This window comes from Poecile atricapillus, chromosome 1, assembly GCF_030490865.1.
Source record: "Poecile atricapillus isolate bPoeAtr1 chromosome 1, bPoeAtr1.hap1, whole genome shotgun sequence".
NCBI classification, from domain to species: Eukaryota; Metazoa; Chordata; class Aves; order Passeriformes; family Paridae; genus Poecile; species Poecile atricapillus.
The window spans coordinates 141,238,540-141,254,266 of NC_081249.1; the positions used below are offsets into that span (position 1 = coordinate 141,238,540).

The 15,727-nt window shown below is 45.6% G+C and overlaps 1 protein-coding gene across 4 annotated transcripts in view; it reads left to right on the forward strand.

The window, feature by feature from the left end:
• PRDM11 (PR/SET domain 11) overlaps positions 1-15,727 on the forward strand; it is a 49,398-nt gene that overhangs the window by 15,886 nt on the left and 17,785 nt on the right. For 3 of the 4 annotated variants that reach the window (XM_058830155.1, XM_058830145.1, XM_058830163.1), the window contains exons 2-5: positions 2,297-2,415; positions 2,798-2,901; positions 3,784-4,046; positions 4,858-4,925. In XM_058830155.1, coding sequence (XP_058686138.1) covers positions 2,300-2,415; positions 2,798-2,901; positions 3,784-4,046; positions 4,858-4,925 — 551 coding nt within the window. In that variant the 5' untranslated portion in view covers positions 2,297-2,299. Of the gene's footprint in view, positions 1-2,296; positions 2,416-2,797; positions 2,902-3,783; positions 4,047-4,857; positions 4,926-10,405; positions 10,819-12,446; positions 15,558-15,727 lie in introns of those variants that run through there. The other variant, XM_058830171.1, reaches the window with a different exon arrangement.

Genomic DNA, 15,727 nt, shown 5'->3' on the forward strand with positions numbered 1-15,727 from the left:
GGAATGCTGCTGATAAGTTGGAGGGAGTTCAGGGAGGACCAGGAGAGGGGAGGGCTGCATAATGTGCTATACAGGAAAACGCAGAGCTTCGTGTGTAAAGTAAATGCAGTGTTTCTTTCTTCTTTTTTTCTTTTTTTTCTTTTTTTCCCCTTTATTTAGAGTTATGCAGTAGTTTAACCAGAACTGAAGGAAGCACGGTGACCTTCCTTGGCAGGAGGTCAGGCTGTGTCATCACAGGGTTCCTCTCACTCTGTAAGATTCCATGGAGCAAGAGTGAGAAAGGGAAAGTCATTTTATGTTCAGAAACAAATGTGTGCATCTCTTGGGGGATATGGGTGTTTTAACTCCAGGTGTCCTGTCTGCCAGGCTTCCAAAACAGGTGGTTGTTCTGACTGAGAGTATCTGCCCCACAGCCAGCATCACACACCTTTCTGTGACAGTGCAGGCCCCACTGCTAACCAGCTCTGGGGCAGCACCTATCTCTTATTGTCTTTTAACATTTTCCTGCACCCCAGGCTTTCTCCCTCTTCAGGTGCTTTACTGCAGACTTTGCAGAAAATACTTTTTCTTCTCTGAGAACAGGTAGGCCCTGATAGCAGCACTGGCTGGTGCACGGGTACAGGGCTGCAGAGCTTTCCTCTTGCTTCAGAGAGCGCAGACAAGGGACTCAGCCTGCCAAAATAATGAGCCCTTCTTTGGCGTTACTATCACTTTCCTTCTGAATGGCTGTGGTAATTCTGAAAGAAAATGTGTCTTGTTTTGGACATCCTGTCAAGGCTTAAAAGTGCATCTGTTTGCATATGTCTGGTTGTACCTACGCAGAGGCTTTGCTTTCAGACCACTGTATGAGTATTAAGTAACACTCCTTGATAAAGGCTTGATAAAGGTCTTTCAGGCTGCACACTGGCATGTGAGAAGTTCGATTGGAAAAACAAATCATTTGTCCCCTGGCACAAAGAGGAGCCAGAGAGGTTGGGAATGGCATTCCTTCTTGCGGTAAATAGGGCAGAAATGCAGACCAGACTTCCATGGTGTTCAGGCCCATACAAGCATGTGTGGAATAAGAAAATTCCTTTCTTCAGGGGTTTGTGACATTAGAACATGAATTTTGGAATGCCCTGAGTCGAGTCATGATGGGGATGGGCTCTTCCACCAGTTTCCCTGACAGAAATGGTCTGATGAGCTGTGGAGGCCCTTCTGTCAGCACTGCAAGTATGCAGCATAAAGAGCATGTCATTGGGCAGTGGATGTGGAAGGGGCCATCACAGGGGATTTGGGGGAAGCAGATGTGAAATCTGTCTTATCTGGTGTGGTAGCTGAGAGCAGACAGTTTGTGTGCCTTATACAGGAAGTCTTAAGATGAATGTAAATGAAGAGATGAGCAGCACTCCAATTTATTCTTTTTCTCAAGCTGAGGTGCTCTTTTGCTTAGTGACCCTTCCAAAAATGTAAATTAAATCCATTCCAAATTATTATCACTTGACATATTTATATTTGCTCTTCAGCACCACCCCATGATGGGAGGGGAAGTGTTATTGTTTTGGAGCTTGCTGTCCTTAACCATCATTAAGTGATTGATAATTCTGTGATTCTGTGAAGTGCCTCCTGGCTCTTGTGTTGAGCAGAGGGAGAGTCATTTTCACTATGGCAGCCTTGTGTGCCAGAAGGGTGGTGGTGGCTCAGCTCTATCTGCTGCAAAGGAAGATCGCGAGCATGATTTGTGCAGTCTTGGTGAAGTCCCAGAGGGCACTGTAGACACTTACCTGTTTGTCAGAGGTGTCCAGAGCACACAGAAAGCTCTGTCTGCAAGGTGTAGGACACTGTACTCTGTTCCCAGATGGAGACTGGCATATGTAGATTTGTAGGCAGATCCTGGTTCAGTGTCCCAATCTGCATTCCTCTTTCTTGTCCTTCTGCCCCCAAAGACCTGCTCTGAGTAGTGGTGCTCCATGTTCCCAGAACACATCACACCCATCATTCTTAAATTCAATGTGCAGCTGGAAATCCCTTGTGTGTTTTTCATGGGCTCCATGAGGCATACTTCAGATTCTCCATGCCTCAGGTTGCTCTGTGGTGTCTCATGCTCTTCACCTGACCTGCAGCCGAACTGTGCAGGAAGAGGTTTCCATGTGGGCATGTGGGTGCTCTGGTGTGGGATGGCAGCTCTTGGTGCCAGAAGGGAGCCTGATCTGCTGACTTCATCCCAGCCTGGGGAGAAGGCTGTGGTTCCTGGGGGAGCAAGGTTGTAATTTCTCAGCTACTCATATTTCTCCTCCCTTCCTTCATTCTTTTTCAGAACATGAGTGAGAACTTGAAGGACTGTTTGATCCAGACCCAGGCTTCCTTAGGGGAGATGGTGACAATAAAAACAGAGGCCTGCTCTCCACACCAGGACCAGGAGTATGGACAGCCTTGGTATGTGCCCAAGCGTTGGTCTGATGTACTCTAACCCCTTCTTTCCACCTACCTCTCAGCTTAAAGGTGGTTTTGAGGAATATACCTGAGCTGCATGAAGTTACTAAAGCTCTTCCTTGTGAGGTCTGCCTTGGGTTGTTTGACAGGGGTGGTTGCCTACTCATGTGCACCTACTCTAGCTGAAGCCATTATCTGCTGTGGGCTTTAGCCTTAAGGATGTGTGATGCCAGCATTTGGCAGGTTGGGTGGCAAGTTTAGTCATTTCTCTGCTGCATCTGTGGGGCTGAAGGAGTTGGTCAGGCCCCATTGCTTCAGCTTCTCTCCATGTGCAGTCCCAGCATCTTGCTAGGTTAACATCATTCTTCTGTTGTTCCCTCCTCAGCGCTGGAAGGCCTGACTCACAGTCCATAGAGATGGAACCCAAGAAACTGAAAGGGAAACGGGATGTAATCATGACCAAGAGCTTTCAGCAAGTGGATTTCTGGTGTAAGTGTCTTGTGAATAAGGGAAAAGCACTGCTGCTTGTGTAGACTTTGGTCTTCCCTGTCAGTTTGGGGCAGGAAGCAGGGGGAAAAAAAAGCCAGGGATAAATTTGCATTCTCACCTGAAAAGATTGGCATGGTTGGTAGGGAAATTGTTGCACAAAAGCAGTTTGTCCATGGAGGGGCTAGGCAGAAGTAGGGAGGTAGGAGGAAGGCAAGCTGGAAACATGAAAACGCACACTGGAAAACACCGAGACTCTGGAAAACCCAACAACTTGAATTCAGAAACTGCAAAGGGAGCATTGGGCAGATAACAGTTCTTTCCCAGAAAGAAAACTGGTGCCATTTATGTTGGCATACCTATGAATTACCAGTTGGTAGACCTGCATCTCTGTCTGGACACAGGACAGGTGCCTGGGATGCTGTCTCTCTCCAAAGTACAGAATGAGGGCTATATGATGAGGGTATTTGTTTTCAGGGATGCTTGTTTTAGCTCCCATCTGGTGTGTGGGGAACCAAACCTTTTGACTGGAGGACTTGCTGCTAACCAGGGATGTGCAGGGAGCCCTCAGCCTCTGTCTCTGCAGGCGGTGACAGGGCCTTTCCACGAGTTCAGCCATCAGTGGAAGATATGTACAGGGCACCAGGGCTTGTGCAGGTGCAGGGGAAAGGGCAGGTAGGGCAGGTGTGGGTTGGGGCAGAGCCCTTGTTGAGAGGTGTGGCAGAACAAGGGAGCTGCCAGTGAAGATTCTGTGTGTTTGTGCAGGCTGTAGTCTGGGGAAGGGGCTCAGCTAGGCCAGGGAGAGGACAGGGAGCTGTCCCGAGTGCTGTGCATCATGTGCCTCATGTCTGCCCTACCTAACCCCTGTTTCCTTCACATCTGCAGTCTGTGAGTCCTGCCAGGAGTACTTTGTGGATGAGTGTCCAAACCATGGCCCCCCAGTGTTTGTGTCTGACACCCCGGTGCCCATTGGCATTCCTGACCGGGCAGCGCTGACCATCCCGCCTGGAATGGAGGTGGTTAAAGAGCCCAGTGGGGAGAACGACGTGCGCTGTATGAACGAGGTGATCCCCAAAGGTCACATCTTTGGGCCGTACGAGGGGCAGATCTCTAGCCAGGACAGGTCTGCAGGATTCTTCTCGTGGCTGGTGAGTGACAACTTTCCCCAACTCAGTGGCACCACAGCCATGCAGCTCAGAGCTGGGGTTGTCATGGGCTTGTGGAGCCAAGCTTTAGACATCTTCCCCCTTCTGTGGAGGTCTTCTGCTGGTCACATGGGCACTATGTCAGCATTGACCTGCCTTAAATATTAGCAGCTTAAGGGTATAGATAGATGATCTAGAGATTGCAGAGCTCTCTAATGGGCTTCGAACACTACCTCCCAGTTTGCCTGAGCAGAGAAGGTGGCCAAGAGGCCAGGAAAGAGATCCAGTCCATCAGGAACTGATCTACATACAGATTCCAGCACCAAAACTTTCTTCTCCTCACACTGCATGACTTATATGAGATTAAGAGATAGAGACATCACTGATGTCATCATATGAGATAGAGACATCACTGGATCAACATATGTTAATTATTATGAGAATTGCAATGTGGGACTTGAGTTATTACTAGGGAAGAAATTGAGAGCTGCTGATATGAAATGCCCCTCACACTCTTCTGTCTGTAAAATAAATGTGTGTCTCGGCCCTGTCCCAAAAGGGAAGTTAATCTTTTATATCCCAGGATTGTTAGTGATTTTGTCAGCTGCATCCGTATTTCTGTTACAGATATTTGTATGTAGGAAAATGCCTCTCAGTTCGGAGTAGCCTCTAAGCACTCGTCCAGGTCAGCAGCCTGTAGTACTGGGAGAGCTGAGATTCACAACAGAGTTTCACACCATGACGTAAGGCTAGAACTGAAGCAGTGATTTGAGATTTGAGATTGACATGCTGCATCCGTTCTCTTGTTCCACAGATCGTTGATAAGAACAACCGCTACAAATCCATTGATGGGACAGATGAAACCAAAGCAAACTGGATGAGGTGAGTCCAGTTCTCTTCTGCCTTCCCTTTTGGGACTCTGTCTTCCAGAGAGAGGCCATCAAATACTCCTTATTGTTTTGTGTGTTGGAAAACCAAACCAAAATGTCACCACCCATTTTGCAAATGGTGTGCTTGTACTCTTTCAGTATTTATTGTAATGAGTATCTCTGGCATCAGATTCAAAGAAAGGGTCTGAAAATAGACAAGGATGTGTATATGGAAGATCACTATTTTCTGGAATGAGGATAAATGTTAAAGATGATCCTATTTATCCACTCTTACAAGCACTGACAGATCTCACTCCATTTTTTTACTCATTTTCTTTTATGTTACGTTCAAATATTTGCAAAATGCTTTGCACTATCCCCCAAGGTAGCATTTGATTCTGTTCGGGCTTTTTTTGTCCCTACTCATTTGACAGCTACTAGAAGAGGTGCTTTTTTTTGGTTGCTTTCTGGGCTGCATTTGAGCCAGCCGTCGGTGCTGGCTGTCGTTGGCAGTGTCAGCTGTCCTGTGCGAGAAGGGCGAGCTGGGCAACTGAGGGCAGAGCTGTGTCCTTGCGCTCCCTCTGCTGGCCCCGCGCCCCAGCAGAGCAGCCGCCAGCGCGGCTCTGGGAACTGCAGGAGGAAGGGACCCTGTGGGGCCATGGGCCAGTGGTTCAGGTATTGGCATATAGCTGCAAAACGTAGCTCACTGAGGCCTGATACGTGTGGCAAGTCACCAGAACGGGGCATTGCTGCACGGTGAGGCACATCGGGCCATTCCTGCTTCTGCGGGAAACTTTGGAAGCAGTTGTTATCAAGAGGCATTTCATACAAGAGTAAAGCGGTGTGGGATTACCTGGTTTGTTGGCCTGGATGTCTAGGATTTGCAGTTGTCCCTCACTGAGGGAATAAAAAGCATGCAGTACACGTAAATGCAAGATTGACCTAACTGGTCGTATCTAGTTGCACCACTTTTGGCCATTTCATTTCACATGGATAGCAGCTGTTCTGACATTTATGTTCATAAAGTTCAGCAAAGGATTTTATTTTTCTGTAAGGTTTCCAGCTGTTACAGTTGTTCACTGCTGAATGAGATAAAATACTAGACCAGGGCTGAGTCTGGAGTCATCACTTCAAAAAGAAGCAGTGGTACAGTGAAGAGATGGGTAGGCGAACATATTTATATCTAGAAGTAAAGAATGCAAAGTTCAGAAATCTACTTAGATCTGGACCTTTGTGATCTGTATGACAGCAAAGCTGGGGCAAAACACAGTCTTGGAAAGCAAAAGTTCTATGATGAGCTTTTCTTCCGACTGCCATGAACATAAGCTTGATATCTGGATTTAAATGGGAACTAGTTGTGGTCCTAACATCAAAGAGAAGAATATTCTTGCCTAAACTTGTATTTGCCATGGTTCAGTCTCAGTATGATGGTGGTCTGGGCCACTGTATTCAGCCTTGAAAGGCATGGGGGTTATGGCTTTGTGGAAAGGGGATGTTTGTGACCCCTCATGGGAAGGGTGCATCAAAGGGTCTATGCAGGCTGTACCAGTCTTACTGACCTTTCAGATTTTACTCTTGAAAAGTGCTTATAACCAGTAGTATTATGTAGAATCTGACTGACCGTTCAAGTGGCAATAGAAGTCCTCAAAAAGCCTTGGTTTTGTTTGTTAGCACCTTTTAGACTAAGGTGTGCTCAATATTCTGTGCTAGAACATCACCCGACACTGAGATCACACGCAGACATCACACTTGACTTCCAGGACGCTGTAGACAGCGCTCTTTTTGTTTTTCAGATGCTGCTCTTTGCTATCACTCAAAGATGGAGTGCTTTGCAAAGCAGATCTACTCACCTTCTGGGTAGGTGGGTATGGCAGGGGGAGGGCAGCTTGGGCTGACTCCTCTCTCTTCTTGTAGATTTGGCTATTGTTTTTGTTGCTTGAATACCACACCTGAGTCGATTTTCATGTTGCCTGAGGACAATACGTACACTGCAGCACTTGCTGGTTTAATTTCAAGTGCCTGTTTACCCAAGGCAGTGGGTGACAGGGAGGAAGGAGTAACAAGTGCAGCAGATGTCATGGCAATGGTAACATCCTCTTGCCCTTTCCCTCATCAGTTAGTCAGTCAAGACAAACTCCTGATGCTGGGGGTGTGTTCTCCTAAAGTGGCTGCTGGCACATGCACCCTTCATCCCTGCCCAGAGTAAAGCCCTGCTGTTTGCAATACTTCATGAAACTCCATGACTTCAACATATGCAAACATCTTCCTCTGTTTTTATTTTTCTGGGAGCCGATAACCATGGATTGCAGCAAACAAAATTAATGCTTTTTTGGACATAAACTGTAAATGGCTGCTGATGGCAGTTCTTGGGCTTCTGAAGGGTTGTAGAAGACCATCCATTTTCCTGGAAGCTTCTGAGTAAATTCTCTTACTTAGTTGTTGGTGTCTAAAAATAATGGATCTGACAAAAAACTGGAAGTAATTCAGAAAGCCTTCTGTGTATGTATCACTTGGCCCAGAATGAGATGGAGGATAGAAATTGGTGGTTCCTAACTGAACTGTTGAAGAGTAGTGCCTTATGTTTGGGGTTTCCAGCATATTTTGAGCTTTTAGTCTGTAGCCCTTCTTACATGTGAGTACCTGAATTCTTAGGCTTTTGGCACAGTACAAATCCATCCTTTTGCCTTAGCCAATGTGAAAAGGCTGAAGCAAGACTTTCTCACTGCTTTCTCCTTTGCCTTCCTTTCTGCCTCCTTTCCTCTCCAAACATAGTGACAGAGATTATGGGGAGCCAGACTGTCCTGTAAATCTTCCTGTATCTCCTTATAATGGAGGCATTTCTGATTTGATTTTCATACAATAATAGAGCTTTGAAGGAAGCTCTGGTCAAGTGTTCCAATAGCCTGCTTAAAGCAGGACCAACTTTGACTAGTAAATATTTTAAGTACTGCTGTTTTGAGTTTACAGGACCTTTTAAAAAGCATTTAAAAAATGGTCAGGGTTATGACTGCCCTTGTGTTCAGGGTGAGTACATGCCACCAGCCTATGAGTGTCATTCTGTTAAACGTTATAAACTGATTTCTCCTACCTTGCAGGAAGTGGAGCAAATGTTCTCATCTATTACAGAGCCAAATTTATGCAGAGCAAAGGGATCCTAAATTAATGTGGGACTGTGATCCTAGAAAAAAAAAAAAGCCAAACCAAAAACTACTGCAAGGCCCTGGGAAAAATTACATGCTTGTTTTTCAGAGGCCAAGAAAAGTGGAGTTGACTGATATTTTTGTGGGGCAATCACTAAGTGCCCACTGTTCAATGTGTCTTGCACTTTCAGATTGACCTGGGCTGAGGTGTGAATTCACGACCTCACAGCTGGGGCTGTTCTGGAGCTTGCTAAAACCCTCATGGCATCACCAGAGAGGTACTTGTAAATATCAGTGACTGCCTCTCGAGACATACCGGATGCTAGAGGAGAAGATCCCTTGGATAGTAACAGTGTCCGCATTTTTATAAGGAGGAGGTTGATGTGCCTACCAGAAATCTAACGTTAATTGAATTTGTGATTAAAACTGGCCCACAGCTCATTATTCAATGTGTGGCAAGGTTGCCATTGGAATATATAAGTTAGATTGTTTTGACCCAAGTAGTGCTGGAGCGTATGAGTGGAAACACTGAAATCTGAATATCCAGGCCTATCATAGGCTGTCCTAAGTGCACTTAATGGGATATCCTGTCTGGGAAGAGCAAACAGGGCTCCAATTCCCCATCGGCGCCGCTTTGCTGGTGACAGCAGCTGTGAGTTTGGCAGAGAAGAGGGAGCACCAGGTTTTGTGACCCCATGGCTCCAGAGAGTGCTGTTCTGTTCTGCAAGTTCACCCCTACCCAGAGCACTTTGCAGAATACTGTTACTCTTTTTTTGCCAGAGCAGCTTGTCAGTGGAGGTTTGTTGCCACCTTATGGAGGCACTGATGATACTGTGCAGTCATGCGTGCCTGACGGGGAGATACACCAAGCCCAATTTTGCTGAATGCAATAAAAGTCAAACTGTAAATGTTCCCTTGCTCATTGTTTTGTGTAGCTTTTTCCCTTCTCGTGTTTAGCAGGGAGAACTTCTTTTTCTTTTAAGTTTGGTGAGTTTTTTTGTTGGGGATTTTTGATATTCAGGGTAACAGATGCTTTGCTGGCTCTCCATCATTTCATTACCACCTTCTCTAAACGCTCTTTCTTTTTCTCTATAAAAGAAGCTTAACCAAGACAGTATCTCAAGCATTCGTTTGTGTTTGTTCCCATGAAATGCATCTGTGCATTTAGGTCCCAGCTCTTCCTGATGTGGCCTGGATTTGAGCAGCATCTCCTACTGGTTTTCCAGCTTTAACCAAGCTGACACTTGCCCTGGTGGCAGGCAGCAGTGTCAGTGAAACTGATTAAACAGCAGTGTTAACAGCACCAGGAAGGAACTAGAATGACATGGGTCAGCGCCTTTTTGTAGGTTCAGACAGTCTGTTTTCTCCTTCCTTATTGAATAGATCTACTGCCTCTTTTTTTCCCAATAATAGAACATAGTTAGGACTAGTGTTTTGTTTATTTTTATAGTTTTCTTTGACTGTGGCTGAAGAAATTAACACACACCCCCTTTGGACAAAACTGCTTGTTCTCAGGATGGCTGCCTCTTTTTCTCAATGGGATGAGGGTACAAGTTGTTTATTTGAAGCAGCAGAAACTGAGTGCAGGCTCATGTCTGTGGCAGTGATGGAAAGCTTTGCCAGGAAAAACAAGTGTGCGGCCTCATCCCTTTTGAGAACAATGGGAAATGGCAGCCATTTCTGGGTGAAACAAGAGCTTGCTGTGAAGCAGACAAATGGTGTATGTAGAGTACCACAATGCTGAAAAAAGAGATCTTTCCTTAGGGAAAGTGAGTTACAGATATTGCCCACCAGTCTAGTCAAAACCTACCTACCCTAAAAAAATCCAATTTGATGAAGCCTTTCCATGACATCCTGCAAGCTGTAACAGAAAGGGTGGTGTAAAAGTTTCTACTGCATGTTGTGCCAGGTAGAACAATAAGATATGCCTCTAAATTTCCTCTAAGTTTCGAGCAGTGTCACATTAGAGGCTAATTTATCACTGTGATTGTGAGTTCTCACGTTTTTTTCTGTGCACAAACTGTGGCAAGTGATGTGAGGGTGAACTGAAAATCTCATATGTAAGTCAGGGTATCAGATGATGTACAAAATTTAATTTTAACTTTAAAGCTGAGAAAGCTGCTTCACACTGGTGTTGCTTGGTGTTTGTTTTTTTTTTTCTGAAGCTTGAAAATTGCCTTCTAAAAACAAAACAGCTGCCTTTCCTGGTGAGAGGTTGTTGTGGGCTGGGGGAGCTGGATCCCACTAAACTCCTCTGCCCCAGTACTGCACTGGCCAAGTGGTTGGATGCAGGGGGTTGCTTTGCGCTGATTTCCTTTTACCCAATTATGCTTTGTGGGATGTTCAACCCAAGGAACATGGCTGAACGAAAGAGGAAGCCCAAGTTTTCCAAGGAGGAACTGGACATTCTGGTCACTGAGGTGACCCGAAATGAAGCCATGCTGTTTGGGAGGGAGACGATGCGTCTGTCCCATGCTGACAGGGACAAGATCTGGGAAGGCATAGCCAGGCAGATCACATCAGTCAGCCAGGTCCCCAGGTCTGTAAAAGACATTAAGCACAGATGGGACGACATGAAGAGAAGGACCAAGGACAAACTGGCATTCATGCAGAGGTCCCTCTCCAGCCCCGGCAGCACGGGGCGACCTTCGGCCATCGTCCTGACCACCCATGAGAGAGCCATCGAGTCGGCACTGCATTCATCACACCAGAGGCACGGCTGCCAGAGAGCGGATCTGGACGTGGTTGACAGCCCATCAACGAGCTGTAAGTACCACTGCCCTAACACCTCTTTGTCTTATGCTTACATATCTCCCTTTGACACCAGAAGAGCATTGTGTGTTGTGTGACATGGTTGGGTTGCCTGTCAAGACAGGTCCTTCTGCTGTGGTTGGTTTCTGCTCTGGTGGTTGTGGAGTGTTGAGATGGATTGTTTCCAAGTTAAGATCATCTTTATCTGTTTATCTAGTTATTTTCTGTACTGTTGTCTGAGGATAGATAATGGGTTATAAGTATGAATTACTCCTACAGGCGAGGGAGAATCTGTAGTTGAAGTATGACTGCCTCCAGTCTGTGGAAAAAATGCTTGTAAAGGATTAGGAGATCTTCACCCTGATAAAACAGCAGTGCTACCAAACTGAGAGGCATCTGTCTGTCACCAGTGGATTACTTCCAAGAGAGCTTTGGGGGTCTCAGTGATCACTGGTGTTCGTTGCTGAGGTTGGGCCACTAACAATTTCTCAGTAGTGGTCTGAAGGATCAGCATGAACACTGTAAAAAAGGTAGACAGTAATAACTCCTTCTTCACTGGTTTTAAAGAAACTGCTGGCCCTGCTTTTGAAGTTGATCTTACACCACAATTCTCAGACACCCTCCAGTGCAAAACCACATGCTGCTTTGTGCAGGTTTATTCCATAGTTTTATACACATAGTTTTCTTTTGTGGGGGTGCAGCTTCTTATTGGTGAGCTTTTAGAGATACAAAGGAGAGAAGGAGGCGATAACTTCTTGGGAAGTGAGTCAGCTAACACCTCATGGGTGGCGCAGTCCTACCACACTAGGTCTAATCTCATGTCTGAAGTTGTTAGGGGGAGAGCAAGGACAAAATCTTCCAGAACTGACAAGGTGGGACGTGGTCATTCTTTGCATCTATCTTGGAAGCCAGTTGCACTATTTCAGAGGTAAAAAGAATACAGGTTATGCAAGGAAATAGTGGGCAGCTGCACTAGGTGAAACCTTGTCTCTTCTTACTCTTCACATGCATGTACCTGTGAACTGGCACATCACTAGATATTTATCAGACTAATGAGAATTTTCCCATGGCATTTTGCTTTAGTTTTGATTTTGCATCAAGTGTATTTGCCTGATTAACATAGGGTCCTGTTGCTGCTATAGCTGACTGCCTGGTTGTCTTAGTGATGCCAAGCCATGTAGTGGCTTTGCAGAACACACTTTGGGAGCAGCAGATACAATATCTCTGCTCTTCTCAATGCAGAGGATGTGAGAAATGATGGGAGAGCAGGATTTTTCCATGAGAAGTCTGTGTTCCTCTAGAATATTTATGCTAGCTACCTATGGGTTTGAGAGAGGGAGAGAAGTCATTGCTACAGTCTGAAATGGATTCATATTCTAGTAATGAACAGTGCTCTGTACAGAATACCACAGTAGCTTGGGTTCAGCCTCTCTCAGATTTCTCATGGCTAAGCTTGTCACCCAGATGCTAACATTGCAGCTTTTGCATGTTGAATTACGCATCAGAAGCTACAGGCTTGTCTGAGCTGGCAGACTGGGGGGAGGGGAAAACCCTTTTTCCATGTTCTTTGAGATATCCTGAAACAGAAGCCAGCATTGAGAGGGATTTCACATTAATAATTCATGCTTCCTCTTCTGTTTAAGCTGATGAAGATGAAGAGATGCCAGGCACTTCTCAGGAACACCACTTCGCTTCGCTGCAGAGGGCTGGTGCAGGTGTCAGTCCGTTCTCCAGACCCTCCCTCCTTCACCCTTCTTCCTCATCAGAGCCCTCGGGAGCTGCCAGCCAAAGGCAGGAACTGCACTGTCCATCCCCACGCACCACCTCGGCCTGCAGACCCCCGCACCCCCGCACCAGGAGCCCGCCCCTCTCCAGCTTCGATCGCCAGCTTCTCCATTGCCATGCACAGCAAGCAGACCTGTTCAGGCAGTTCTGCCAGGAGCTGGTGGCCATCCATAGGGACATGGCAGATAGCATGCATGCCGTCAGCCAGAGCGTGGCTGACCTCACCAGCCAGGTCAGCCAGATGTGTCAGACGCTGACAGAAATACGTGATGGGGTCCGGGCTTTCCATAGGATACAAGATCCCAGTGTCATGCCAGGGTCCTGTCTGCAAGCAGCTTGCTCTAAACAGCCCCCCGAGCCCAGTGCAGAGTCTAACCAAAACTCTCTAAAATGGACAGCTCCTGCACGGGCCACCAGGTCACGAAAAAGAAAACATCAGTTTTAGTCTGCATTTTACAAAGTAAAGAAGGATGGCACTTCCTGAGCTGCTGCATGTTCACATGGCCTCCCCATGTGTATCACTATTCCATGGGGAGGGTCAACAGCTGACCCAACCCATCCACCCCCCTGCTGGCTAACAGAGCAGTATGAGTATGGCAACTAATTTTAGGACCGGCCCTCTGCAATGGCAAAGAAGAATCTCAAATTCTGTAGAGCTTGGAATGTAGGATATCTTTGGGTTCATAGAGATTAAGAGTTTTCACTGTCTTCCCCATGCTTTAAATGCTGTATAAACTAGGAAATGCAATACAAATCGTTATCTGTATCTCTTCCCATGCCTGTGAAATATTTTTACTGAAGCAGCATGCTACAGAGATCCTTTTGCAATCAACTCACAAATTTATCCTACTACTGCATTCCCATAATCTTCCTGAATATTCGTATATGCAGTATGTGCAAAAATACAGCCTTATGTCTCTAAAAACTCTTATTGATCATGGCTTTTTTCTCTCATTCAGCAATAGTGGGCTGTCTGGGGCTTACTGTGACTTACACACAGCTTTGGGGAGAAGAGTGTAAAAGCAGGGCTTGTGCAGGGAAGGGAAGAAGGCACAGTTCTGAGGACAGCTCTGAGCACCATGGAGTTTTAGACTGCTCAAAAGAGTTGCAAAAAGCATAGGCATGGATCCTGCAGTGTCACATGCGCTTGTGTTAAAGAGTTCAGCTTCTGTTTGCTCCAGTCTGAAACCCCTACCTTTCACAATTGCAGTTAAAATACAATCATTTCGCCATGTGACAACATTTATAGATAATTGTATCATATTTTCTTGCATGTTGTCAAATCTTCAGTTTCAAGCCACCTCACCCCTTCAAAATGTGGGAGACTGAACAGAAATGAGAAAAGACGTAAGGCCTTCTTCTGACCTCAAGCCAGTTTGGTTTGGTTTTGCTGTAATTCTGTCATCTTCAGTACAATTACTTCGCACTTAGTTTTATTTAGGGTGGGATCTGTGCTGTGTTCTCCTCTCATGAAGAGTTTACAGTCTAAATTCACAGCTACATAGGTTAAAATCTTAGGCATGTTGGTTTTATACTGCTTTCTTTCCCCATATAGATGCAAGAAAGAACTGCATTACAGCATTTGAATTGCTCTAGAGCTGTGTGAGTTTCCCGTGTACAACACTGATTCTGGAACTAGGCTTTAATAGTGTCACTTCAGGTGGTGATAATGTATGTGGTAGCTCTTTTATAATATGTCTGTTTTCTCCTTAATTTGCACCTCTGCATCTAGCATGCTGCCCGCATCTCTGGAAAAACCCAGACCATTATCCTGATAAGCTTCAGCAGCGAAAAGGGTCAAGGTGTTAATCACATAGCACTCCGTGCTCTCCAGGCTGTCCTGTTGTGTTTGGAGGTTGGTTGCAGGAAACTATTCCAGTTAATATGAATGAGAATCATCCTGCCATGGCTGGGCTACAGACTTGGCAAAAAAGTTACAGAAACTTCCATGGAATTCAACATAGGCAGCGCAGTGTAGCAGAAGGATGGCTTGTTTTGTGTGGTCTTCAAGGGTCATCTTTAACCTGTCTGGCCTCTTCTTTGCAAGTATAGTGCACTAGCTTCTTTCCTGAAAAGTTTGTATTTCTGCTGTGTCAGGCATTCCTGACATGCTTTTCCTTTTTTTTTTTTTTTGAAGATGTTCTGTAATTCTAATTAAAGTAATTTATTTTTAGTGGTGCAATAAAAGATTGCTCAAGGAAGTAGTGGTCTGGCAAGGAAAAAAGCCTCATTTCTGAGGAATGACCCAACTGGTTTCATGCAGAGGACATTCCTTTTAGTGCTTGTGCCAGACCAGGGCAGAACTTGCTTGCCTTCCACTGAGGATGTTCTTTTACTCCTGTTGAAATATTTGTATTCTGCAAAAGTCACAGTCTTCAGATGAAGGGGAGATTGGGAAATCTGTCAAAAGTAGATCTAATTTATGAATCAGAGAGAGCTGAAAAAAGGGTGGTATATGTTAAAGGCTTTCTAAGTCAATACAGTGCTGCTGCTATATATTAATATTAGTATTTTATATTTTTATAATATTTGGTCTCTACTGATGTCCTCCCATGCATATGATTAGCTCCTTTGATGTTGTCCAGGGGGATCCCTTCTGGAAGCCTTCAGGTCTGCAGAGGAGGAGACTCCTGCAGGTGCTGGGCAGTGGAGGGAGTTAGCATCATTGGTGCCATCAATTTGCCCACACAGATATATTTAGAGAGAGAATCCTGGTGCCGGATGCACAGCTCTGAATGCAAATCCCCAAAGGCTGGGCACTGGTCAGGAGAAAGGACCTTTTACTATAAACTGCCTGATGTCTCCCCTAGTTTCCTCTGTGGACTATTACAGATTGGCCCAAATCTGGGGACATATCTCCAGCCTGTGTAGACCCCTCGGTGGAGTGGCTTTTCTGTATTGGCTCGCAAAGGATACTTCTTCCTGCACCTATCATGCTAACTGGCTGTTGAAGTAAGTGTCTGTGTCAAAGCAAACTGCTGTGCTCAACCCCAGTATCTCCATGTCCTGTACATGCTGAAAAAATTCTCTCTTTAAAAGTATTTTTGTTAAGAATGCAATAAATATATAACACTTTTAACACAGCTGCTGTTGAGTCGTTTGTTTCTCTACAAATTTTGCCTGAGCTGGTAAGAAGCCT